This window comes from Danio rerio, chromosome 17 (genome assembly GCF_052040795.2).
Source record: "Danio rerio strain M-AB ecotype USA chromosome 17, GRCz13ab, whole genome shotgun sequence".
Classification (NCBI taxonomy): domain Eukaryota; kingdom Metazoa; phylum Chordata; class Actinopteri; order Cypriniformes; family Danionidae; genus Danio; species Danio rerio.
The window spans coordinates 57,100,001-57,126,180 of NC_141037.1; the positions used below are offsets into that span (position 1 = coordinate 57,100,001).

The following is a 26,180-nucleotide window of genomic DNA, read 5'->3' on the forward strand; positions in this document are numbered from 1 at the left end:
AACAAGCTAAAGTCACCTTTTGGAGAATGCATCCAAACAGGTTTACGATGTTCACGATTATTCTCCTGCAAAATCTACACCATATTTTATTTAACAAAAGTTGATTAATATCCTGTTTTTAGGATCTTTGTAAATCAGGGCCATGATGTATAGAAATCTATACATAAAAGATAGACCTAGCAACACAATTCCCTACCTAGAACACAGACAGCAGCTCAGCTCAGAGCTCTGTGGTTCAGGTCATGCCAAGAGTAGATTATTTACTGCCCATGAAGCAAAAGGGAGAAGATCCTCTGACATTCGAGAGGGTCAAAGAGTCGAATGAAGCTCTGAGCTGAACAGTTGCCCGAGGCCATGGTTCATCTTCACATGTGAATGAACCGGCGGCTCAACGAATGAACAAAGAAAACACTGCTGCGAACTGAACTCAAACACACAATCATGATGTAAGCAATCTCTTAGATGTCTCAGGCAGAGTTTTTATAGTTCACAAAAACTGGATCTAGTAGAAAACATATTTATTATTAGAATAATTAAATAGATTATAAAAATAAATTAAAATGCTACTGAAGTAAACAAAAAAAAGTTATTTTAAAATTATTTTGCATCTTCTCTGACACATTTAATGCTTCAGTACTTACATGTTTGTTGCATTTATAAAGCATCTCTGTCTTAATGTCTTAATGTGTGATTTTCTATCCACAATTTGATTGGACGAGAATCCCAGGACTGATTATTCTACTTAGCCAATCGGCGTAGACAAGAAGAAATTATAAAGAATAAACATAAATAAACATATAAAGTAGTCACTGCAGGTTTAAGGTAAAGTGGAGTAAAGGTATCAATATAGCACTATCGATACTTCAATACGATAAATCCAAATCAGGAAAACAGGGAAGCAAAAGTATCAATATAGCACTAACAATACTTTGATTCAATACGTCCAAGTAGGAAAACAGTAGAGTAAAATATTAATACAGCAATAACGATACTTCGATACGATACGTCAAATTAGGAAAACGCAGTATAAGTATAAATAAAGCATTATCGATACTTTTAAATGATACATTTAATTAGAAAAACAGTGGCATAAAAGTATCAATATAGCACTAACGATACTTCGATTCAATACGTCCAATTAGAAAAACAGTAGAGTAAAAGTATCAATATAGCACTATCGATACTTTGATACGATACATCCAAATAGAAAAACAGGAGAGTAAAAGTATCAATATAACATTATCGATACTTTGATACGATACATCCAAATAGAAAAACAGGAGAGTAAAAGTATCAATATAACCCTATCGATACTTCGATACGATACATCCAATTAGAAAAACAGTGGAGTAAAAGTATCAATATAACACTATCGATACTTCAATATGATACGTCCAATTAGAAAAACAAGAGAGTAAAAGTATCAATATAACACTATCGATACTTTGATACGATACATCCAATTAAAAAACAGGAGAGTAAAAGTATCAATATAACCCTATCGATACTTCAATACGATACATCCAATTAGAAAAACAGTGGAGTAAAAGTATCAATATAGCACTATCAATACTTTGATACGATACATCCAATTATAAAAACAGTGGAGTAAAAATGTCGATGTAGCAGTATCGATACGATATGTCCAATTAAGAAAACACCAATCATTGATATGATAGATGGATACATCCAATTTTTTAACCTATAGTAAAGTACAAGTCCTGAGTAAAACTATTCAATTACAGTAATTTGAGTATTTGTAATTTGTTACTTTACGCCAGAGATTATAATAAAGCTTCAAATTAGATACTAACTAATAAATAAGAATAATATCTTTTACTTTGCTGTTGTCATTTTGAAAGGCATCTGAGGTCTTTAAAGACACATGTGGAGTTTTAACGGTGTACTGTTTTGAATACAGTCTGGGGCAGTTCATATTGAGAGAGCATTTACACATACACACTTAACATTCTTGAGGAAAGCTCATAATGTAGGCCAGATTTTGTGACCCGGGCACAGATTCCTGAGAGACTGTGCATCAATGTGTGTTTGAGATCATGTGCTGCAGTAAATCAGCCGTGAAGGCTGTTACCTGTACACTTGTACATAGACTCGTGGTGTTTCCGTGGGCCTCCACAACTGCGCCTCGTACACATACGCCATCCTTACAGAACAGGAACAGCACAGCCAAAGGTGTGAGACCCAAAGATTCTCCACAAACAATGGAACACTCAAGGTCTTTTTGGAAATTGGCCAATTTGTACATCTCTCCTAGAGTTAAATAGTTAAGGTCTGTCATTTTAAAGTCCTTTCAGCTGATCTCCGGCCCTTTTAGCTTATCATTAAATCAAATTAGATTAGCATCTCGCTCAAAAGAAAATCAAAAAAGGATTTTGATAAATTTCCTCTTTAAAGGATGACTCTGCTGTAATTACATTGAGAAAGTGAGAACAACAACAATGAAAAGTTGCCACTTTGCAGCCCAATAGGAACTTTACTGTCATTCTGGCATAATAATTAAGGAACTTTACTGCCGTAACATATATATAGGATATTACAACACAATCTCACGGCAATTCGTAACTTTTTCATTTAGTGGCTAATTCGTATGAATTCGTACGATCTAATTCGTACAATTTAGTACGATTTGTTTATCCCCCAATGACGGTTGGGGTTAGGGGTGGGGTCAGGTGCCACGCCTCCTTTTTAAAATCGTGCCATTTCGTACGACTGAACTCGTACGAATTCGTACGAATTAGCCACTAAACTGGCAAAACGTAAAATACTTAAGTTTTCTCGTGAGATCAGGCTGGATATTACACAGAGCCTAAAAATAGTCCCTAGCTAGATAACTAGGTAAAAGCACTGACTAACGCCTGTTTCACACCGCAAGCGTCAGTGGCGCGTGAGCAGAGCGTGAGCAGCACGTGTGTTTTCGGCGTCCATGTTAACACATTAGAGCTTTCATACCGCACGCAGCAGCAGTGCGTCAGAGCGAGGCGTGAGCGTCGCCGAAGCAGCAGTGCAGCGATAGTTTCGGCGCTGGGTCTATTTTTGCCGCGCTGCTCATGCTCAATTAAAGTGACAGTGCATTGATAATGACCAAAACACATTGAATGACAGTAAAAAGTAGCAATTTTACACAATAAATGGGTTAATAATGTCAAATGTTTTATATATAGTCAATCAAATTAACTTAAAACTATTAAAAACAAACATTTATTTAGGCCCGAACTACAAAACCAAATGTAAAACAATTTAGTATCAGCTTTGCTTAAGTTGCACACTAGTGTTGTACGAGAGGAAATAGAATATTTACGGGATTTGTAGTCCATGGCGAAGTGTATTGTGGGTAGTGTAGTTCGACACACATGCTGGATTATGTGAGCTCGCTGTGTTCTGTGCAGCTGAGCAGAGGAAGAAAGCTTTAATCGGCTTTGTTTTATGTTCACTCGAGTTATTCCTACCGGGAGCTGTTTGCACTGTGAATCTGACAACACGAAAATAAGTAAAAGAATGGCATGCATTGATCACTTTTGTCCGTCTCATCCTCTGCACAAGCATGAATTAACGAGCTGTTATTTTGCCGCTGGACATCACTGAAGCGGAGAAGGTAACACTAGTTTGATCATGTATAAATATCATTATAACTATATTGTATAAATATTATTATAACTAGGTCTACAGCAACCTGATAATCAAAAAACAAATGACATGATATCAGGCGATTGTCTTCTGACTGTAGACACTTCTCATATAAGTTAGCTTGAGAAGCATACAGTACTATTTGATCTATAAAATTTGTAAAATAAACATTTGCAGGTTAAAGAAACAGCATAGGAGGGGCCTTGGTGCAGTTGAAAAGTTTAAAAAGTGTATTTGTATATAGAGAGACATGGGTAACTAGATAGAATAGACAGAGATAGGTTGATCTGCAGCAGCTGCAGAAGAGCTGCGCGCTGCAGACGCAGCTGGTGTGAAAGGCAAACGCCTGCGTGCTGCTACTGCTCGACATACGCGCTGCTCACGCTCTGCTCACGCGCCGCTGACGCTTGCGGTGTGAAACAGACATAATATCAATGGTACGACAGCAAAGTTCCTTGATTATTACGCCAGAATGAGTGTATAGTTCCTATCAGCCTGCAAAATAGCCATTTTTTAATTTTCCTATCAGTCTTATTACTATAACTATAGAATAGAAAACTTATTTAAACTCATAATTTGTTAATTTTTTAACAAGATGCTAACGGTCTAATCCGCTTTAGTGATCTATGCTAAGCTAAGCTACATATGCTCCTGCCAGACACAAAAAAAAAGGTAAAACTCAACTGTACAACTCTAGGGGAGCGGTAAAATAAGCCTGTTTCCAGAAAAAAAAAAAAGTGGAGTGTTACTTTAAATGTATGTGTGAGTAATGAAATCAGCTTTTGACCAAACAAACACGGTTAAAGAAATCACAGTTGTTAGCACAAAGTCAGTTTGGGGATGAATGTGTTGACGTACCTGCGGGTTTGTGGACACTGCTGCTCGTTGCATGTGCGGTTGCTGAGAGGTCGAGGGAGCGACGCACACAGATAGTCAGAGTACGCCTCATCTTCAAACGTGCAGAAGACCAGACGGGACTGGTATCCTGATGGACATAGAAGACATGTGCATTTACGGAAAATCCTTTTGCCATCAAGAATAAACCCAGCTAAACACAAAACTTTAGAGGAACACTTCACATTTTTGTAAATAGGCTCATTTTATACCCTACAATGATATTACTTTGATATTATGTGATATGATTGTGCCTGCTGGTTTGGCAGCAAAGTTCCTTGATTATTATGGCGAATGAGAGTTTAGTTCCTAGAAAATATAAAAATATTCTGTTAGTCTTAGTACATGACGTAACTAAAGAAGAGTGAAATAGAAAAATTATCTTCTTTGAATATTTTTGAATGAGATGCTAATGGTCTAATCCGATTCAATGATCTATGCTAAGCTAAGCTAAAAGTGTTTCCGCCAGACCCAAAGATCAGCTAAATGGATTCTTAGTAGAATAAATAAATACTTTGGCTGTCAATGGTTCCAACTTTATTTAAGATATCTTGCTTTATGTTCAACAGAATTTATTTTTGGGGTGAACTGTCCCTTTAAGGATACGCTGCTGTTTCTAGGTCTTTTCCGGCTTTCCTTCTTTCTAGATCATTCATAAAGATTGTTAGGGTTAGTTATAAATCACTGCTTCATCATGCGCATGTTATTTAAAGCTGTGAAGATTAGCCCTTCCCGATCTGTGATGATACGCTTCATGTGAGTGAAAACATCGTGCACATTCCCTGAACGCTCCTGCTCTTTCATCAATGCTGAAATATGCCAGAAATTAAACCTCCCCTTCAAACAGTGCCACTTTTGAGCTTAAACACCTGACGCACACCCTACACTAGGGAAAATACTGGGCAAATATGTGATATTCCTGTTGAGTGTTGTGATAGAGATATTTCTTGCTACATATCATTTCTTTCGCTTTTTTAACCAATAATTTATGTAACAATCATACTGAAATACAGGACTCTATTTTAATGATCTAAGCGCAAAGTCTAAAGTGCATGGCACAAAAGCATTAAGGGGGCATGTTTGAATCCACTTTTGCTATAGGTCAGAAAAATATGGTGTGCGCCCCGGCGCAACGTCTATCAGGGTAGTGCTTATTTTCTTAATGAGTTCTGGGTGTGTTTGAGAATAACGGTCATTAAACCAATCAGACTCTCGTCTCTCATTCCCTTTAAGAGTCAGTTGCTTCACTCCATGGTGCATTTTCTATTTACACGGTGACTTTATAAGTGTAAAAACTGAGCTTTTCACTAGCAAGAAAACAGTTAAACAGAGTGTCTGCAGCACGAGGATAAAGAACGAGCCTCCTCTATTCAGCATCTTTACTCTTTCTTTACTTTACTTTTACTCTTTACTCCTTTACTTTGGTAGAGTGAGGAAACGGTGGAAATTCCCTCCACTGAAGACATCCATTAGCCGACGTATTTAATTTTACAAATAAAATCACTGTTAATTCAGATAGTCCTCTTTAATTTTTTTTTCATGTGTTCAAAATAATAAGAATATTCGCAGAGATGTAAGACTCTGTCGTCTTCCTTTCTGTCTGTTCCTGCATTCTCTCATTGTGTGAAGGATTCATTGTCACTACATTCATTTTAATTCAGCAATGCAATTATTAAAAGAAAATTAACTAAACTAAAAAAGTAACTCGCATTACATTTTTTAAAAATTAACTCAAATATTATTATTTACTTTTTAAAAGTAATGCGTTACTTTACTCGTTACTTTCTTATTAATGAGTAATATTATTATGTAACTTAAGTTACTTGTAATGCGTTACTCCCAACACTGCACTCAGTCTTCCACATGATTAAACCAGATGTGCTCAACCCTAAATTTGAAATGCTCCAGAGCAGTAGCGTTGCCAGCATTTGGCAAGCCAAAAGACTCACAAATCCACCATAGACACGTGTTTTACTTGAGAACAGTGTTTTTTTATGACCTAATAATCAATATTTGAACTGCAGAACATGGCGTTCTGACATAAAACACTGTAATAAATACGTGACAATCGTCCATAATGCCAGTTCTGGTTAAAGGATTCGGATTTCTGCTTTCCAATCCGTCTCATCATGGACCAGCGTTTATCCTTTTCATCATCCTGTTTCTCAGTATTTAACTGTGAATTGATTTTAATTAATGAATAAGTTAACACATTGCTTAATATAAGAATGCTCAGTGCATTTGCCTGTCTCTTTATAACTATTTTCAGAAGCCATCAAACTAGGTCAGAGGTCATGAAGACCTTGAGTGGAACTGAGGGCTGAGGACTGGAAGCAACTGTTTCTATTGTTATTTCTACGAGTCAATATTGTCTAAATTGTCTAAAGTGATTTTGCTATTTTTATGGTTAAATCTTTTAAAGTGATTCTACTTTTTATTCAAGATAGACTTGGTGTAGTAAGGATAAAACTGCCTGATTGTAGATTCTACCGGTTTTTAACCAGTTTTGATAAAGACGGCTGAGAGTACACTCAGCCTTGGATAAGAAACAGATTATACTTTATGTGTGTGTGTTCTATTTGATTGTTGATCCGTTTCACAGGTCTGGAGTCAGCTCTACTCAGTCTAAGGGATGTCTGACGTTAATGCTTAAGATAATGTTTAGAATTGTAAGCACGAACCCCACATGGAAATTTTCCTAGTCTATCTGTGTTTTAACCAATCAGATTAGAACACCTATATGTATGACGCAGTTAATGACGTTATGTGAGAGTATAAGTGTTATTGATTGGTGATTGTAAGCAGAGCGGCCTAGGAACTCATTGTGAGTGTTGAAGCTGGCTTCTGTTGATGTAACTGCAAACTATCTTCAGTGAACTTGATTTATTTATTGAAATCTCTGACTCCGGCTCTTCTTCATCTACGAGACTGCTCATTCTTAGGGTTAAACTGTAAACTATCCCTACATGGTAGTGTTTTAGTGTCTTTAAAAAGCAGTGCCTTGTATGCTGTTTTGGGTTGCCAAATGACAGGTGCACAGAACTCATGTTATTAACGGCGCTTTTCTTGTAATCTAATGAGCCCCTCCTACTGATTTACATAGCCTGTAAGTTTGAATTTCTCACACCCAATCAATGATGAACAAAACCAGACCAGACTAATTCAGCTTGCATCTTTTTAGCGGAAGTGTCTGCAATGTGAACTGATAGGAAAAACTGATGTACAACGAAATTCTATAGTGTAAACACGAAAGACACTAAAATGCTGCCAAAACCAGCGTTATGGACCCTTGTTGATTATGGTATTTTAGTTCAGAATGTCATATATTATTTGATTAAAATGCCTTTCTCTAGTAAAAGATGAATATCTATGGTATAACTGTGAGCCCTTTGGCTTGCTATTGCAGCAGGACTGAGTGCAGATTTGCCGCTGTAGTGATATTGCTGTACCGTTATATTATATAGTGATATAGGCAAGGCAAGGCAAGGCAAGGCAAGTTTATATAATGTACCGTTAGTCCGCCTCATGTCTGCATTAAAGCTTCAGCACTGACCTGAGCCGCACTCTTTGCTGCAGGCAGACCAGGAGCCGTAGCTCCAGTAATATCCCTCTGTGGAGCCTCCGTTAGGCAGATAATACTCATAATCCACTCCCTCATTGACCTCCTGAGTGATCAGCTGCAGAGAAACAAACACACTGATGGACATAAAAATGACTGACCCAACCATCATTGTTGCTTGAGTTGTTGATTCAAGATCCTTTAAAGCTGCAGTCTGTGAATTAAAAAGATTTATTTTGTTTTGTATTTCATGCATATGAAGAGCATTGAGCACTGGCTGAAAGGAATTTTGTGTTAATGGATATGGTTTTGTTTATTAAAAAAGTCTTGAATATTTGAATATTAGGATTGGTCATACTTATGTGGTCCACATATTTGCAACCCGGGCTCATTGTGGAAACGTAGCCCCGCGGACGTTTCTGCAGACCGCGATTTACGTCCCGGGAGGTAAGTATTCGAGCGTTTTTTTGTTTTCGCGGATCTGTTCTCGCGCGAAAGGCCGCCGGATCGAAAAAAAAAAAAAAGCCCTCGTCTTCGATTTCGACCGCGTTTTCGGATCCCGCCGCGTTCTCGCCCTTATTTTTCAGATTCCGTTTTTCGACTTAATGGATTTCCGGAACCCACCGTTCCCCGGACTCGATCCCGGTCGTCGTCCACCGCGGCCGGCTCCGGCTCCTCTTCCTCCTCCTCCTCTGGGGCTTCCGCTCCGCCGACGCAATGCTGTGAGCTAGGCGGACAAACTGATTGTGTCGGGAAATCCCTCCACTCGGAGGCGAGCCGTCGGCCGGCGAGCGCGAAGAGGAGGGGCGGAGCGGCGCCACACAGCCCCGCAGCTTTCGCTCGAAAAAAAACAAACGAGGCCTTTACGTACCTCCGGCCACGTAAATCGCGCTCTCCAGAAACGTCCGCGGGGCTACGTTTCCAGAATGAGCTTGGGTTGCATATTTGATATCACGACCAAACACTCAACCCAGGCTCATTCTGTAAAACGTAGCCCCGCGGACGTTTCTGGAGGCCGCGAAATACATCCCGGGAGGTACGTATTTGTGCAGTTTATGTTTTCACGAATCCGCAAGAGGCTGCTGCGTGCGCTTTTTTGCATCTCGAACATCTCTCGCAAGCGCAATTCGCAATGTTCTAGCATAAAGCCACCGGAGGCCGCTGTCGAGTGACTGTCTGTCTGACTGACTGAATGATTGACTCCACAACCCTCCTCCTTCCCTGAACCCAACCGGTTTTACTGATTGACCCGCTTGCCCGCTTGCTTCCCGAAACCCAACCAACAATTTACAAACTCCATCCAGAAAAAGAAAAGCCCTCGTCTGATTTTTACCATGTGTTCAGATTTCACCACATTCTCACCCTGTTATGAACACTTTTTTTTTTTGGATTCTGTTTTTGTCTTACCTGCTTTCTGGAACCGCTCTTCCCCAGACTCAAACCCGGTCAATGCCATCATCATGGTCAGCTCCTCTATGCGTCTTAACTCGGTCGGCGTACACGACGAGCTAACTGGACAAACTGGTTGCGGTGGGAAAGCCCTCCACACGGAGTTAAGCGGTCAGCCGGTAAACACCAAAAGGAATGGCGTCACACCATCCCGTAGCGTTCGCTTAAAAAATAAAATGCAGCCATACGTACTTTCGGCTACATAATTCACAGAAACATCCACAGGACTACGTATTCATAATGAGACTGGGTTGCTAAATATAATTCAAAGTGCAGACACTGTATATTCAAGCATGCAGATTTCTCTCCACACTGTTTTTCAGGTTTCTGTCTGAACCCCTGTAGTGTAGTGTAAGATTGAGCTCATCCAAATAATGGAAAACGAATCAAAATAAACAACAGAGCATGCTGTGAGCACATACACAGAAATCAGTGAAGACTGAAGCAGTGTGAAGACTCTCTGACCTCTATCACCAGGGGCTCAGTGGTGGGGCCTCGGCCGGTGATCATCTCCGGGCTCTTTTCTCCTTCTCTTCCCCTCTGGTAATGCAGCACAGTGCCAGCGATGGACGCCGCGCGAGATAAATCAATCACCCAGTGGCCATTAAGGTAGTATTCGCCACGCAGGTTTTTGATGGCTTGTAAAATGCAATGATTAAAAAGTTGATTCTGACGCTTAAGTAATTTGAATGTATGCATTTTTATTCACATTCACTCACCCAGGTAGTTCCGCGTGGGAAGAGTTTCCTTGATGCTGATGGTGGTTGCTCCAACAGGGATGATGAACATTTGATTGTAACCTGAAGGAGGGGGAAAACTACTTTTTTCATGTGTATTTGTCTATAGAAACCTGCTTGTCAAGTTATTACCAACCAAGGGTATAAAATACACCCCCAAATGGCCCCCATTAGTACACTTGATGGAAATCATGGTCACGTAAGGTTCCATTAGTTAATGTATTTGCTAACATTAACAAAGTATGAATAATATTGTTTATTAATCATAGTTCAACACTTACAATTGCATAATTGAAATCCAAAGTTCTGCTGTTCACATTAGTTAATGCACTGTTTAACCATTGAATTAACGTTAAGAAAGATGAAGACAAACTGTAATAAACGTATTGCTAATTGTTTGTTAATGATAGGGAATACAAAAACTCTCATTAATGAACAGTTATTTTTTAAGTGTTACCTTAATCATATTTGCAATAGTGCGGTTCGAATGGTTAAACATTTTATTTCTGAAATGTGTTCTGCGTTATAGGAAGTAGGAATGTGCAAGTTGCAAACATCCGATTTCACCAAGTAGGACATGTCCCTGGGATATTTTTTAAAGGAAAAACTCACTTAATATTGGCGTATTGTTTTTCAAAACAAGACAATATGTTTTGCTTGTCTAGAAAATGCTTCTTGATATAAGAAATTTTAGATATTTGGACTAGAAATAAGGCAAAAAATCAACCCGGGCTCATTGTGGAAACGTAGCCCCGCGGACGTTTCTGCTGACCGCGAGATACGTCCCGGGAGGTATGTATTCGAGCGTTTTTTGTTTTCGCGGATCCGCGAGAGGTCGCTGTGCGCGCTTTTTTGCGTCTCGGGCGCCTCTCGGGAGCCGCCAGATCGGCCTCTCGGGAGCCGCCAGATCGGCCGACCCGGCTACCCCTCCTCTTCCTCCTCCTCCTTCCCTAAACCCGAGCGACGGTTTGCAAAAGCCGTCCAGAAAAAAAAAAAAAAAAAAAGCAAAAGCCCTTGTCTTCGACCGCGTTTTCGGATCCCGCCGCATTCTCGCCCTTATTTTGCGGATTCCGTTTTTCATCTTACCTGATTTCTGGAACCGCTGTTCCCCAGACTCGATCCCGGTCGTCGTCCCTGCGGCCGGCTCCTCCAGGACCTCCGCTCCGCCGACGCAACGCTGTGAGCTAAGCGGACAAACTGGTTGCATCAGGAAAGCCCTCCACTCAGAGGCGAGCCGTCGGCCGACGAGCGCGAAGAGGAGGAGCGGAGCGGCGCCACACCGCCCTGCAGCGTTCGCTCGAAAAACACTAAACGCGTCCGTACGTACCTCCGGCCACGTAAATCGCAGTCTCCAGAAACGTCCGCCGGACTACGTTTCCAGAATGAGCTTGGGTTGCAAAAAATCTAAGTAAGAAAAGCTTTCTTTGCAGCGTGGAGGAGATGGATCCAGTCGCGGCTACGGGTTTGAGTCTGGGGAAAAGCGGTTCCAGAAATCAGGTAAGACAAATAACAGAATCCAAAAAATAAAGCAAATGAGTTCGTAACGGGGTGAGAATACGGTGAAATCCGAAAACAAGGTCAAAATTGGACGAGGGCTTTTCTTTTTATGCACGGCTTATGTAAATTGTCGCTTGGGATTAGGGAAGGAGGAGGAGGAGGGTGGCTGGTTCGGCCAATTGGCCTGCTGGCCAGTCTATCGTTCAGTCATCCAGTCAGTCAGTCAGTCGGACAGACGGTCACTCGACAGCAGCCTCTGCGGGCGCTGTTCTTGTGTAAAAAGTCGCCAGAGGCCGCTGTCGAGTGACCGTCTGTCCGACTGACTGACTGACCAACTGGATGACTGAACGATAGACTGGCCGGCCAGCGGCCTCTCGCGAATTCGCGAAAACAAAAACTGCACAAATACGTACCTCCCGGTATGGTCTCCAGAAAAGTCTGCGGGCCTACGTTTCCAGAATGAGCCTGGGTTGTGCATTACAATTAACATCAGAAAAGCTATAACTTTTATTAGTTGCTATTAACTTTAACTATTAGTAACTAATAATAATAATAACTAGTAACGAATAGCTTCTAAAGTTCAATCATTCATTTTCTTTCAGCTTAGTCCCTTCATCAATCCGGGGTTGCCACAGCGGAATGAACCGACAACTTATCCAGCACGTTTTTACGCATCGGATGCCCTTTCAGCTGCAAACCCATCTCTGGGAAACATCCACACACACTCATACCCAATTTAGCCTACCAAATTCACCTGTACCGCATGTCTTTGGACTGTGAGGGAAACCGAAGCACTCGGAGGAAACCCACACAAACGCAAGGGGAACATGCAAACTCCACACAGAAACGCCAACTGAGCTGAGGCTCGAACCAGCGACCTTCTTGCTATGAGGCGACAGCAGTACCTACTGCGCCACTGCAACGCCAGCTTTTAAAGTTATTATATATGAACAAAGTTAACCTGGAGCTATATAGATATATAGCTATATATGTCTATGTGTAGATGTTCACTGAAGTGTATTTGTGTATTAAGTGTATGTGTTGTCAGATCTAACACAGAGAGTTTGTGAGTGTTGTGAGAGTTCACCTTTGGGCAGGTTGCGCATGGAGAAGCTGTTTTTGAGCCGACTGCAGGACTGTCCGTCTCCTCCACACTGCAGACATGCGTCCTCCTCCAGCGGCGACTCCAGCATATGATCACAACCCAGACGCTGAGAACACACCGACAGATAAAACAGAGACTCAAGCAGAAATGCAGCTTGCAGCAAGGCTCCGCTGCTCTATTCTAACATTGTTTATGGATTTGAAGAAATCTTAAACAGGAAACTAAAGGCTTTTATGTTTGTATGTCATTGTTCAGTGTTTCCATCCAAAAGTGCAGAATCAGATTTATTCAGTTCAATTTAGCTTTATTTGTATAGCGCTTTTACAATGTAGATTGTGTCAAAGCAGCCTTACATAAATGGTCGTAGTAAATTGGAACAGTGTAGTTCAGTTTTTAGTGTTTAAGATCAGTTCAGCTCAGTTCATTAACTAAGGTAATGGGGTATATGCCGAAGCATGCTAATAGGACTTTTAATTTGCCAGTAACCTGGGTTAAGCGCTTCCGGCGAATTGAATGCCAATGTAAAATCCGCTGTGTTTAAGGTCTGTTTTCTTTAAAAATCAGCGATCTCCACTGGCTGAGTGATATCCGATTTAAAGTGGGTCTCAGATTGTACAAGAAGCACTGCATTAAATTACATTTCCCCCCGCCATGTCTTTATAATATGAGCATTTATTTTACCCCAGTATATTCAATGGAGCTTCAACGTTAGCCTGCCGATTCTGACGGGCGCGTGCGAGTAAACAGCTTTTTGTCTCGTTTTACGCTTGAGCAACTAAATAAATGCTAAAGTTTATTGAACTGAATGTATTTTAATGACATTATAACATCGATGCTGTATAAGGAACCGTATAAAATGGAAAAAAGTTCACAATACACCGGAAGTGTATCAGCATGGGAACAGCACTTGCTCGGCATATACCCTATTAGGGTAAAGTTAGGGTAATTAGTCATTGTATAACAGTGGTTTATTCTGTAGACTGTCCAAAACTAATATTGCTCAAGGAGGCTAATAATAGTGACCTTAAAATGGCTTTAAAACAATTAAAACTGTTTTTATTCTAGCTGAAATGAAACAAATAAAACTTTCTCCAGAAGAAAAAATATTATAGTAAATACTGTGAGAAATTCCTGAATCTGTTAAACTTCATTTGGGAGTAAAAAAATCACAGGAGGGCGAATAATTCTAAAGATTTTAAAGAAACCAGGTCTTAAATGTGGTGAGTTTATAATGGCACAGCAGTTAAATTCAAAATAAAAGTCCCCATGCATATAGTTCAATTACTTCTGAAAGATTGCCGTGCTAACCTTACAGAGTCCGTCCACACAGATGTCCTTTCCTCCGGGCCGGCAGGGCGTCCCGTCCACCACCGATGACTTCTGTCGATAGTAGAAATTCTCTCCTCTGGGGATGCAGTTGAGCTCGCAGGGATTCTCTCCTGAGCAGACAGAAGAAGACCATCTATAACTTCACAAAGAGCTGAATATACAGTTGAAGTCAGAATTATTCACCCTCCTGTGATTTTCCCAAATGATGTATAACAGATTCAGGACTTTTTCACAGTATTTCCAATAATATTTTTTCTTCGTGATATAGTCTTATATGTTTTGTTAAGTTTTAGATTTTTTATACCATTTTAAGGTCAATATTATTAGCCTCCTTATGCAATATTTGTTTTCGATTGTCTTCAGAACAAACCGCTATTATTGTTATGATCACCAGCGGTCTAGTGGCTGCAGATCGTTGGTAAACACGCACCTTCACCTAGACTACAATCCTGTCACTTAATGAACTACAAATCCCATCATGCACTTCGTACACACCAGTTCCTGTTTCACTTTGATTACACACACACACACACACACACACACACAGCCGGAGAATTGTTATGGACTGTTTACATGGACTTTAAATACAGCATGCACATCTGCGCCAATAGTCTAGTGGTTAGTGCATCGACACATAGCACCCAGGTGCTCTTAGCGACCTGAGTTCGATTCCCAGCTCAAGGTCCTTGCGGATCCTTCCCGATCTCTGCCCCCCAGACTTTCCTGTCTGTCTGTCCAGGTGTGTCTGATGGGGTTGAAACTAAACTCTGCAGGACACCGGCCCACCAAGACCGAGTTTGGACACCTCTGCTGTAAACAAGGTCATATAACGCAACATATATATATATATATATATATATATATATATATATATATATATATATATATATATATATATATATATATATATATATATATATATATATATATATATATATATATATATATATATTTTTTTTTATTACTGAACCTGTTGTCTGTACATACCACCATAGTATGGCAGCCATTTGTAGCGCTTCCCTTGAAAATCAGTGCCATCAAACTGAGAGCACTGCTCTTCTCTGAAATCCCTGGAACCCTCAGGACAGTCCTAAAAATGTAGATAATTCAAATCATATATTATACCTGACAAAACAACAAATAATAGGAACAAATAATAACTTGACTTCTAGTTGATCATTTGGTATCAGAAGTGGCGTATTTGAAAGGTAAAGGCCTCTAGATGACACTTATTTGAGCACAATAAAATCTGATCATGCCTTGATTATTAATGATTTGATTAGGACAGTAAGATCTGACTCTGCTCAGACTAAAGTCTCATCACTGAACAGAAATAATGTCCAGTATAGAATATAAAGTCCTGCTGCAGTGGAGACAGAATGAATATTGTGTCTGACTCCATCATGAGCTTGGAGGACTGCATCCATACATCTCTGACATGACTCAAATCACTGATTAATAAAGTCATCTGGAATGAAGAAGAAAGCGTTCAGCAGGACTCCCAGAGCTCATCAAGACTCTTTGTGTTCATCTTCAACACCTCCTCCTTCATCTTACCTCAGACATGCTTAATAATGTTCATGTCTGTTTACTCGGCTGGCCGATTCTTGACCTTCTTTGCTTTCAGGAGATTTGATGTGGAGGCTGAAGTATAAGAAGGAGCGCTATCCTGCTGGAGAATTGTCCCTCTCCTGTGGTTTGTAATGTAATGGGCAGCACAAATGTGTTGATCCCTCAGGCTGTTGATGTTGCAGTTCTCTCACCCACCCCATACTGAATGTAACCCCATACCATGACTTCTCCTTCACCAAACTTGACTGATTTCAGTGAGGATCTTGGCTCCATGCTGGTTCCAGTAGGTCTTCTGCAGTATTGGTGATGATTGGGATGCAGATCAACAGATGATTCAGCAGAAAAATCCAGCTTCTGACACTTTTACAAATCATCAACTAGAAGTCAACTTATTATTTTTTGCTCTTACAACTGGGATCAATGACAAGACTTTTGTCAGGTAGTGTACAAAACCATTCAAATGTTCTTTTTACCTAAAATTAACACTTTTAATTGGGCAAGAATGTATGATTTTAAACAAAAGCAACACATGTAAAATGATAAATAAGATTTCTGTTTCAAATAAATGATGTTCTTCTAAAACGTCACCTTCATTAAAGCATTCAGAAAAATAAACTATATCAAACATCTCAATAATTGTGTAAAAATGAGCTGAAAATCAGCTTATTATTCTGATTTCTGAAGGATCATGTGACAAAATACGTATTTTAATGGTAATAATTTCCACAGCTTTACTGTAGTTTTGATCAAATAAATGCAGGCTTGGTGAGAAAAGTCTTCATTCACATCCAGTACAAATCAACTAATTAAATAATGAATTAACAGACAAACAAACTCTATTTGAGATAATTCTAATGTCAAAATATAAACACAATGCCAAATAATGCCAATGCAAATTCTCAAATGAATTACTGAGCTGTTGTATGACACGATAATGGGGCATTGTGCTGAAAGTCTATCAAATTTACCTGAACATTACATGAGCGATAGGACTTATCTGGACCCACACAGCTGTGACCACCATCAGTCCTGTAAAGGGAGGAAAAGTGACAAAAAAAATAAATAAATAAGGTGAGATTTTTAATGTTTTTTTTTTGTTTTTTTTGATCGACATGATATACTTTTTATGCTTCTGACCATTTTTTATGCACTTTTAATTATTTGTAGAAACGCTCTTACGTTGATGTTGTTAAAATACTTTATCAGGGATAAGAAACAGTTCACCCAAAATCAAAGTTCTGTTATCATTGACTGACCCTTCACTTGTTCAGAAGCTTTCTTTCTTCTGCTGAACACAAGCGAAGATATTTTAAAGAATCTTCCAAACCAGTTAATATTGACTTCCATAGTATTTGTTTTTCCTACTATGGAAGTCAATGGTTACCAGTATATAACATTCTGCAAAATATCTTTAGCTGTGAGTGTATGTTTTATATGCACAACTTCAAAAATGTATTTATTGGCATTTTGTTAAACATTTTTACAGCGTAATTCAAAATGTGCATTAAAGGGGACGTTTTATGCCGCTTTTAACAAGATGTAATATAAGTCTCAGAGGCCCCGTTTACACTAGTGCGTTTAAGTTTTAAAACGGCGTTTTAGATCAAAAACGATCCGCGTCCACACTAGCGTTTCACCTAGCGTTTCTGAACATATCTCCGTTCACACTACGCCACCAAAAAACGTATATCACGTGACCATTCGCGCACTCTGGGCATGCGCGTTCTAGTATAAACAGGAAGCGTGTGTCTTGCTCGACATTTAGTTATTGTTAGTCAACAAACGCCGGTTGAACAATGAACGCGATGGAAAAAGAAAGCAAAAGAGGTATTTTTGTGGACAGACAACGAGGTCGAGTTGTTACTAAACGTAACAAATGAATAACTGCACAATGACGCCAAAAACAGACAATAGTGCAAACAACGCTCCCATTTCTGTGTCCGTGTTGTTGTTTACAGTGAAGGCTGGTCTGCTGTCTTCCGGTAGCGTTAAAGCCATGTGTTATAGTCATGTGATAGGGGCTTGACGAATAAGGGAAGAATGCGCAATGACAAAAGCCCCAATCAGGTAACGAATCTCAGCAGCCCCGCCTCCGTTTTCAGATGTCTGTTTTCCCTCATCCACACTGAGACGGAGCAGCAGCGCCTCAGAATGAAAATGGCCTCTCCAGTAGTTCCAAAACGCTCTAAAACTCCGGCGTAGTGTGGACAGATGGTGTAACCGTAGCAAAACTTATGCGTTTTTAAACTAAAACGCATTAGTGTAAACGGGGCCTGAGTTTGTGTGAAGTTTCAGCTCAAAATACATCACAGATAATGTTCTTAACTCTCTGAAACTGACCCTTTTAGGCTTTTGATCCTAATTTTGGTGACTGTCGCTTTAAATTCAAATGAGATTGTGCTCTTTTCAGAAGAGGGCGGAGCTGCAAATGCCTGTGTGTCAGCATAGTAGTAGATTTAAAAACAAGACTGACGTCCTATGCTAATGAGGGAGAGATGGTCACTAGTGGGCGGGGCTTTCTCCCTCTGATGACGTGTACAAAAGGAAAATTTGTGTTTTTATAGACTGCTCTTATCAAGTCTGATTATGAACAATACAATTAATACATTTTGTAAAGTGCCCTTTAATAAAAATTAATAGAATAATAAGTGCTAAAGAAATACAGACTGATATTTTAACGTCAGCAAGGGTGTCACACATCAAAACATTCTCAATGATTGGACTGTAAGTTTGCAGTGTTTCCAAATGTGAACTCAGCTCATGACACACAGTAATACTGAAAGAGAAAACATCAGGGTGTGGTGTCTGATTCATTCACCCGGCGAGACAAGAAACACTTGCATAAGCTGGAAGAGAAATGTCTGAATTTCCCAGAAAGATTGCCTAAGGGGGAGGATTTTAGTGTTGAGAGAGAAGTGTGTTGATTTATTATCTTTAAAACTACTTCAGTACTTAAGTAATCATATATTTAATAGTTGAAGTCAACATTATGAACCCTCCTAATTATTAGCCCCCCTGTATATTTTTTCTCAGTTTCTTTACATTTTTCTTTTATTTTTCATTTATTATTATTTTTTTTTTCTCTCAGATGATATGTTTGTTTATAATTTATAAAATTAATTTATTTTATTTTGAAGGGACAGTGGGAAAATAAGAAAAATAAGACAGTCTGTAGTTTTTCCTATGTTGTATTGTATACTGCAGGGGTGTCTAAACTACGGCCCGCGGGCCATCTGCGGCCCCCAATCAGTTTTGTGGCAGCCCGTGAGTTTTTTTTATAAATTTCAATAGAATCTGGCCCGCTATACAAAAATGAACGTAATTCAATAAATAACCACCTGGTTGCCGCTATCACATGCCTTCAATTAAGCAGCAGTTCTTGTTATGATCGATCGATCGATCGATCGATCGATCGATCTATCTATCTATCTATCTATCTATCTATCTATCTATCTATCTATCTATCTATCTATCTATCTATCATCTATCTATCTATCTATCTATCTATCTATCTATCTATCTATCATCTATCTATCTATCTATCTATCTATCTATCTATCTATCTATCTATCTATCTATCTATCTATCATCTATCTATCTATCCATCCATCCATCCATCCATCCATCCATCCATCCATCATCTATCTATCTATCTATCTATCTATCTATCTATCTATCTATCTATCTATCTATCTATCTATCTATCTATCTATCTATCTATCTATCTATCTATCTATCTATCTATCATCTATCTATCTATCTATCTATCTATCTATCTATCTATCTATCTATCTATCCATCCATCCATCCATCCATCCATCCATCATCTATCTATCTATCTATCTATCTATCTATCTATCTATCTATCTATCTATCTATCTATCTATCTATCTATCTATCTATCTAGCAAGCTATCCATCCATCCATCCATCCATCCATCCATCCATCCATCCATCCATCCATCCATCCATCCATCCATCCATCCATCTATCTATCTATCTATCTATCTATCTATCTATCTATCTATCTATCTATCTATCTATCTATCTATCTATCTATCTATCTATCTATCTATCTACACATAGTTGAAGTCAGAATTATTAGCCCCTCTTTGATTTATTTCTTCTTTTTTAATATTTCCCAAATGATGTTTAACAGAGCAAAGACATTTTCACAGTATGTCTGATAATATTTTTTCTTCTGGAGAAAGTCTTATTTGTTTTATTTCGGCTAAAATAAAAGCAGTGTTTAATTTTTCATGAACCATTTTAAGGTCAAAATTATTAGGCCCTTAAGTCTTCATAAACTATTGTTATAAAATAACTTGCCTAATTACCTTAACTTGACTAGTTAACCTAATTAACCTAGTTAAGCCTTTAAATGTCACTTTAAGCTGTATAGAAGTGTCTTGAAAAATATCAAGTCAAATATTATTTACTGTCATCATGGCAAAGATAAAATAAATCAGTTATTAGAAATGAGTTACTAAAACTATTATGTTTAAAAATGTGTGCAAATATCATATTATATATATATATATATATATATATATATATATATATATATATATATATATATATATATATATATATATATATATATATATATATATATATATATATATATACAAATGCGTGTCTGAGTGATTTATGTAAAATTTGGCCCGGGACGTTTTTTTTTTTGCATCTGGCCCTCGGCCCAAAAAGTTTGGACACCCCTGGTATACTGTGATGTATTGTCTTGTTAAACACCGATAAAAATAAATAAATTATTTTGTAAAATAACACAATATTTTTCTCTGGTCTAAAAATTGCTTCTTAATTTAAGAATTGTTAGATATTTGGACTCGAAACAAGACAAAACAAACAGATTAGACTAGATTTACACTGTTAGGAAAACCGTTCCTATGGGCAATGATGAGCAAAGCCAGGATCATTTATCTGCATTTGGGCATTGCGAATAACCTAAAGAGAAGAGTGGTAATTTTAGAGACAATCTTCTTCGTTTTCATAAGCACCTTTCGCAGAGGAAGACACAAGACAGGACATGCAGACCAGATTCCAGCACCCAGATTTATGGCCAAAGCTCTCAGTGTCCTGGTGAAGACATTTCCCAGCCAAATCCCCATCAGTCAAACACACAATTATCCGATATAACACATTCCTATTCGTACTTGACCTCGACCTCGCATACTTGACTGAACCAGTGCCAAAAAAAACCAAACAAAACATGACTTTTGTAAGATGAACAAACTGACGTTTTACGTTTTCAACAAGAAGCAGGGTGTCACGGTGGCGCAGTGGGTAGCACAATTGACTGAATTGAGTTGATTCATTTAAATTGGCCGTAGTGTATGTGTGTGAATGTGAGAGTGTATGGGTGTTTCCCAGTGTTGGGTTGCAGCTGGAAGGGCATCCGCTGCATAAAACATATGAAACATAAGAAACTCTGGTTATTTATAGCGAGTTATGAATCATCTGATTGGTGAATCAACCGTAAGCTGATGCGGGACCAGCTGTGGACAATCATAAGCACGTAATTCTCTTGAAATGAGTTTAAACTTCACTTAATAAAGCAGTTTGAAAAAAGTAGCGAAAATAATTAATTTGAGTGTAGACTGTGAGAAATGCTGGATTCCACACAATCCATTTGTGTTGGTGTAACCCCCACCAGTCCAACCCGCTCCGAGCTAGTATCAAACCGGCGACCTTCCGCATGGGAGTCGGTTGCTCTACCAAGGAGGCTAAAGACCATGGCCTCTAGTATCTGTCGCCAGAGCACCTTAAGAGGTCAGAGGATCGAGGTTTACCTGCACAGCACACACTAGCTGGCCTCCGTTACACTCACCCCCTAAACCTTATTCCCATCCGGGTCACGGCACCAATGTAACCCCCACCTGTCCTACTCCACCCAACCCGCTCCGAGCTAGTATCGAACCGGCGACCTTCCGCATGGGAGTCGGTTGCTCTAACAAGGAGGCTAAAGACCATGGCCTCTAGTATCTGTCGCTAGAGCACCTTAAGAGGTCAAAGGATTGAGGTTTACCTGCACAGCACACACTAGCTGGCCTCCGTTACACTCACCCCCCTAAACCTCACTCCCATCCAGGTCACGGCACCAATGTAACCCCCACCTGTCCAACCCGCTCCGAGCTAGTATCAAACCAGTGACCTTCCGCATGGGAGTCGGTTGCTCTAACAAGGAGGCTAAAGACCATGGCCTCTAGTATCTGTCGCTAGAGCACCTTAAGAGGTCAGAGGAGTGAGGTTTACCTGCACAGAAGCTACCAGCTGGCCTCCGTTACACCCACCCTTCCAAACCTCACTCCCATCCGGGTCACGGCACCAATGTAACCCCCGCCGGTCCTACGCCACCAGACCCGCTCTGTGCTGGTATTGAACCAGCGACCTTCCGCATGGGAGTCGGTTGCTCTACCAAGGAGGCTAAAGACCACAGGAGTGTGGTTTACCTGCACAACACCTACTAGCTGGCCTCCGTTAAATTGGGACAACATAAAGTAATTAAGTTATCAAGTTTTTACAAATTTAAGTGGACTGAACTATCAAAATCACAGTAAAAAGTGATTAGCTGCTTAAAGTGAGTAAACCAACTGCCTTAAAAGCAACAAGTTGACAACTTAATTTTGAATAAAAATCAAATTTTACTGATTTGAAAAAAAAAAAAGTCAACTTATAGCCTTTGTTGGCTCTTCTCAACACTGTATATAAAGACACAGCGGCCCTGATCTGCTTTGCTTTGCTTCACAGCTCAGTTTACAGTCTTTCAACCGGATTTACTCCCTTGAGCTCCAAAAGAATGAACAGGTCATTCTCTCTCTCTTTCCCTCACTCCTATCTGAACAGTCACAGGTGCACATCTGAAACCCTGCACCGAAACAAGTGCTAACCAGCAGCGGACACCCTACAGAGCTGTTTCTACCTGATTTAACCCATAAAAATGAGCTTTTAGTGCTTTAAACTGATGTGTGTGGGTTGGTTGATTTGCATAGTGAGTAATAATTCAAGAGATAGTTCACCCAAAAATGAAATGCACTCACTATTTACTCTCCCTCAAACTTTTACGAGTTCCTATCTACTGTTGAATATTTTAAAGACTTCCATACTCATTGACTTCCATAGTAGGAAACACAAACGCTACAGCAAATCAGAAAAAGTTGGGGTAGTATGGAAAACACAACTAAAAAAAGGAAAGTAGTGATTTCTAAACGTACTTTGACTTGTGTTTCATTGCAGACAATACAACAAACATTATTTAATGTGTTCCTCATCATTTTGATTGTTTTTTTTTTCTTTAAATAAACAGATATTTTGGTTCTTGCAGCCACTTTGTTCCATGCTGTCTTAAAGAGCCCATATTATGGGTTTTTGGAAATCCTCTTCCATGTAGTGTGTAACACAGCTCTAAGTGAAGTGAAGTATCCAGCTAGGGCTTAAATCTGTAAGAGTACAGTGTTTAAAACTATTGATTCATCTATAAAAGAGTCGACTCATAGTGCTTCAAACGAGTCGCCTTGATACCGAGTCATTAGGTGTTTCGCCATGACGTACGAACGAAACCAAGTTATTCACGTGCACGCGCAAACCCGGGAGATTTGAAACCTGCGGCCCCGCCCTCTGACACAGAAACCCACACACACACACACACACAAACATGCCGGTCAATTAAAGTCACACTGCAGATGGATATTATCGAGTCTCTACCCAAAGATGAAACCTCAGCATTATAGCCAAGCAGTTGGAAACTTCTGGAAACTACATGCTACAAAGAATACTTCATCGGCGTTTGTTAAAGGAAGGATCAGTAAAGAGTAAATTACTGATGGATGTCAGGATGGGTTTCTTCCTTCATTTCTCAAGTGTAAGTACGTGCGATTAAAGTTGTTGCCTCGTTGACTCTAGCTTGCAAATGTATTTAGCTGTGATTTGTTACTTGTAACCGCGTGTACTGCATCAGGTTAACTGGCTATATTCTCTTATCGCGTGCAAAGCCACGTTAAAAACGCGACGCGTGCTGCTTTGTTTACGGAGCTCCGTGGAGGAGGAGTAGTGTGTGTGTGTGTGTGCGTACGTGTGTGTGCGTGCGTGTGCGCGCGCTGTCGTCCGAAGGTATGTGTGTGTGTTTGTGTGTGTGTGCGCGCGCGTTGTCGTCCCGAGGCGTGTGTGTGTGTTTTTGTGTGTGTGTGTGCACGCGCAAGGACGAGGGTGTGTGTGTCTGTGAATAGAGCAGAGAGAGACAAGCTAGAAGATCTCCTCAACAGTTTTTGCTCAATAAAATAGTCGTCTGTATTTACATTGACCCACTGGCAGCTAAAATCCACGCCTACACTATCGAGTGTGTATGAACTGTGATTACTTTTATATTGCTGATTAGCTGTTGGGCATTTCACTCTCTCACTGAAGGCAGTCGACCAATCGCGACAGACTGTCATTGGTCCAATCAGCGCAGATTAGCTTGCCGCTAAGGAGGGGTTTGGGAACAAATGAATCACTGGACGATTCATACAGGAGTCGCTGGGATAATTGGGTAAAAATAAATGCAGATTATAAGACCATGAAAGTGTTTTTTGACCTTGCATGCATATTAGACTGTTGTTGGAGACCCTTACAACCAAGATAGTACCCTATTTCATGTATAATATGGGCTCTTTAAATTTTCCTGATTTGGGGTTGTGCTATGGAAGTCACTGGGTAACAATGTGAGTCAATTTTTCAAGATATAGTCCAACCAATAAAGAAGGTTTGGAACAAGTGAAGAGTGAGTAAACGGTGGATGCATTTTTATTTTTCTTTTATTTAGATGGTACCATTTTAGGATGCCATTTATTTCTGTCAATCAAAGTATTTCCAGCTCTAAAGCAATCCAGAAGTCAAATTTCCATTCATGTCCCCAGATTACATTAACAGATATGATTTTAAGTACTCAAAAAGAAATGGGAGACGTCACAATGGCGCAGTGAGTAGCACAATCGCCTCACAGAAAGAAAGTGGCTGGTTTGAGCCCCGGCTGGCTCAGCTGGCATTTCTGTGTGGAGTTTGCATGTTCTCCCTGTGTTGGCGTAAGTTTCCTCCGGGTGCTCCGGTTTCCCCCACAGTCCATACACATGCGCTAGAGGGGAATTGGGTAAGCTAAATTGTCTGTAGTGTGTGTGTGTGTGTGTGTGTATAAGTGTGTATGGATGCTTCCCAGTGATGGGTTGCAGTTGGAAGAGCATCTGTTGCATAAAACATGCTGGATAAACTGCCGGATTATTCCACTGTGGCGACCCCAGGTTAATAAAGGGATTAAATCGAAAATGAATGAATGAATAATTTCAAATGGCAAAATATGGATGAATACATTGTGGATGTGTTACTTGCACTTTTAAATAAGCTTGAACTCAACCCGCACACTTTTTCATTAAACAAGTCTGCTCACATAGAGAAAATGCGCATGTATAGATGTGTATAAAATCAAAGAGACTGATGCTAATCTATCCAAGCGTCATGCCCATGCTCTTCTCCTCCAACATTCAGTCACGATGAGCTCAAGGCAGTAATTAAACCCTTCACTGCTGAATCAAGGAGTCGTTTTCTTGGCATGTGGTATCTAAATAGTAGCCCAGGTATTACATTGTAAATATATGCCTCAGCCCATGTTTCTTTGCAAAATTCTGGGTGTGCTTCAATGCATGTTTCAGATTACAAATCCACTAGAGGGCGCTACATGTATACGCTTTAGCGACTTTTGAAATACGTTACTTAGGGTGTGTTTTAATGCACGTTTCAGATGCAAGTCCTTCTTGTGCACATCCAGAAAAAGGTAGAGCTTGTCGTATAGATAAGCTAGCAAACCACTGAGCTGAATCCTTCCCTAAACCCAACCAATAGTGTTTTCAGAAGCAGACATAACCGAAAAGTGCACTGGAATCACACAGTTTACCTTGATTTTACATTGCTTTTGTGGAAGTGTGCTTCATCAGACGTGAACCCGAGCGCTCTGCAGCACAACACCATACAAAAAGAGCTGACTGACCACGCCAGAATACCACTATCCTTTGGCTTGTCTGATGTCTTTTGGTCTACGTCCCTGATTTATATGGCATATGTTTCATACGGTGGATGCCTTTTCAAGCATGTTAATAACATACCAGTTAATGAAAATGTGTGTCTCTTGATTTATGAGGCATCTGTGTAAATGAAGATTCTTACCTGTGAGTTACACATCGCCTCGTCCTCATGGTCACCCCGCCGCCACAACTGCGACTGCATTCACCATACGAACTCCACTCACCCCAGTTATCCCCAATGCCTTGCTGGAAACACAGTGACAACAGATTTATGCGTTGGGACTTCAGCTGTTGGTTTGATGTTGGGATTGCTGCTGGTTTGGGACA

General features: G+C 39.8%; 1 protein-coding gene across 39 annotated transcripts in view; it reads right to left on the reverse strand.

Moving 5' to 3' along the window:
• The window catches only part of paplna (papilin a, proteoglycan-like sulfated glycoprotein), a 71,591-nt gene that overhangs the window by 37,707 nt on the left and 7,704 nt on the right, over window positions 1–26,180 (reverse strand). For 20 of the 39 annotated variants that reach the window (XR_015513849.2, XR_015513847.2, XR_015513844.2 and 17 more), the window contains exons 4-13: window positions 25,996–26,099; window positions 16,756–16,816; window positions 15,203–15,305; window positions 14,195–14,325; window positions 12,869–12,992; window positions 10,267–10,347; window positions 10,013–10,185; window positions 8,093–8,216; window positions 4,504–4,630; window positions 2,093–2,164 (exon numbers count right to left, since the gene is read on the reverse strand). Coding sequence is in view for 21 of the 39 variants with exons in the window: in XM_087291096.2 (XP_087147222.1) it covers window positions 2,093–2,164; window positions 4,504–4,630; window positions 8,093–8,216; window positions 10,013–10,185; window positions 10,267–10,347; window positions 12,869–12,992; window positions 14,195–14,325; window positions 15,203–15,305; window positions 16,756–16,816; window positions 25,996–26,099 (1,100 nt within the window). In the remaining 18 variants the exon portion in view is untranslated. The remainder of the gene's footprint in view (window positions 1–2,092; window positions 2,165–4,503; window positions 4,631–8,092; window positions 8,217–10,012; window positions 10,186–10,266; window positions 10,348–12,868; window positions 12,993–14,194; window positions 14,326–15,202; window positions 15,306–16,755; window positions 16,817–25,995; window positions 26,100–26,180) is intronic. The other 19 variants (XR_015513854.2, XR_015513852.2, XR_015513851.2 and 16 more) reach the window with 3 other exon arrangements.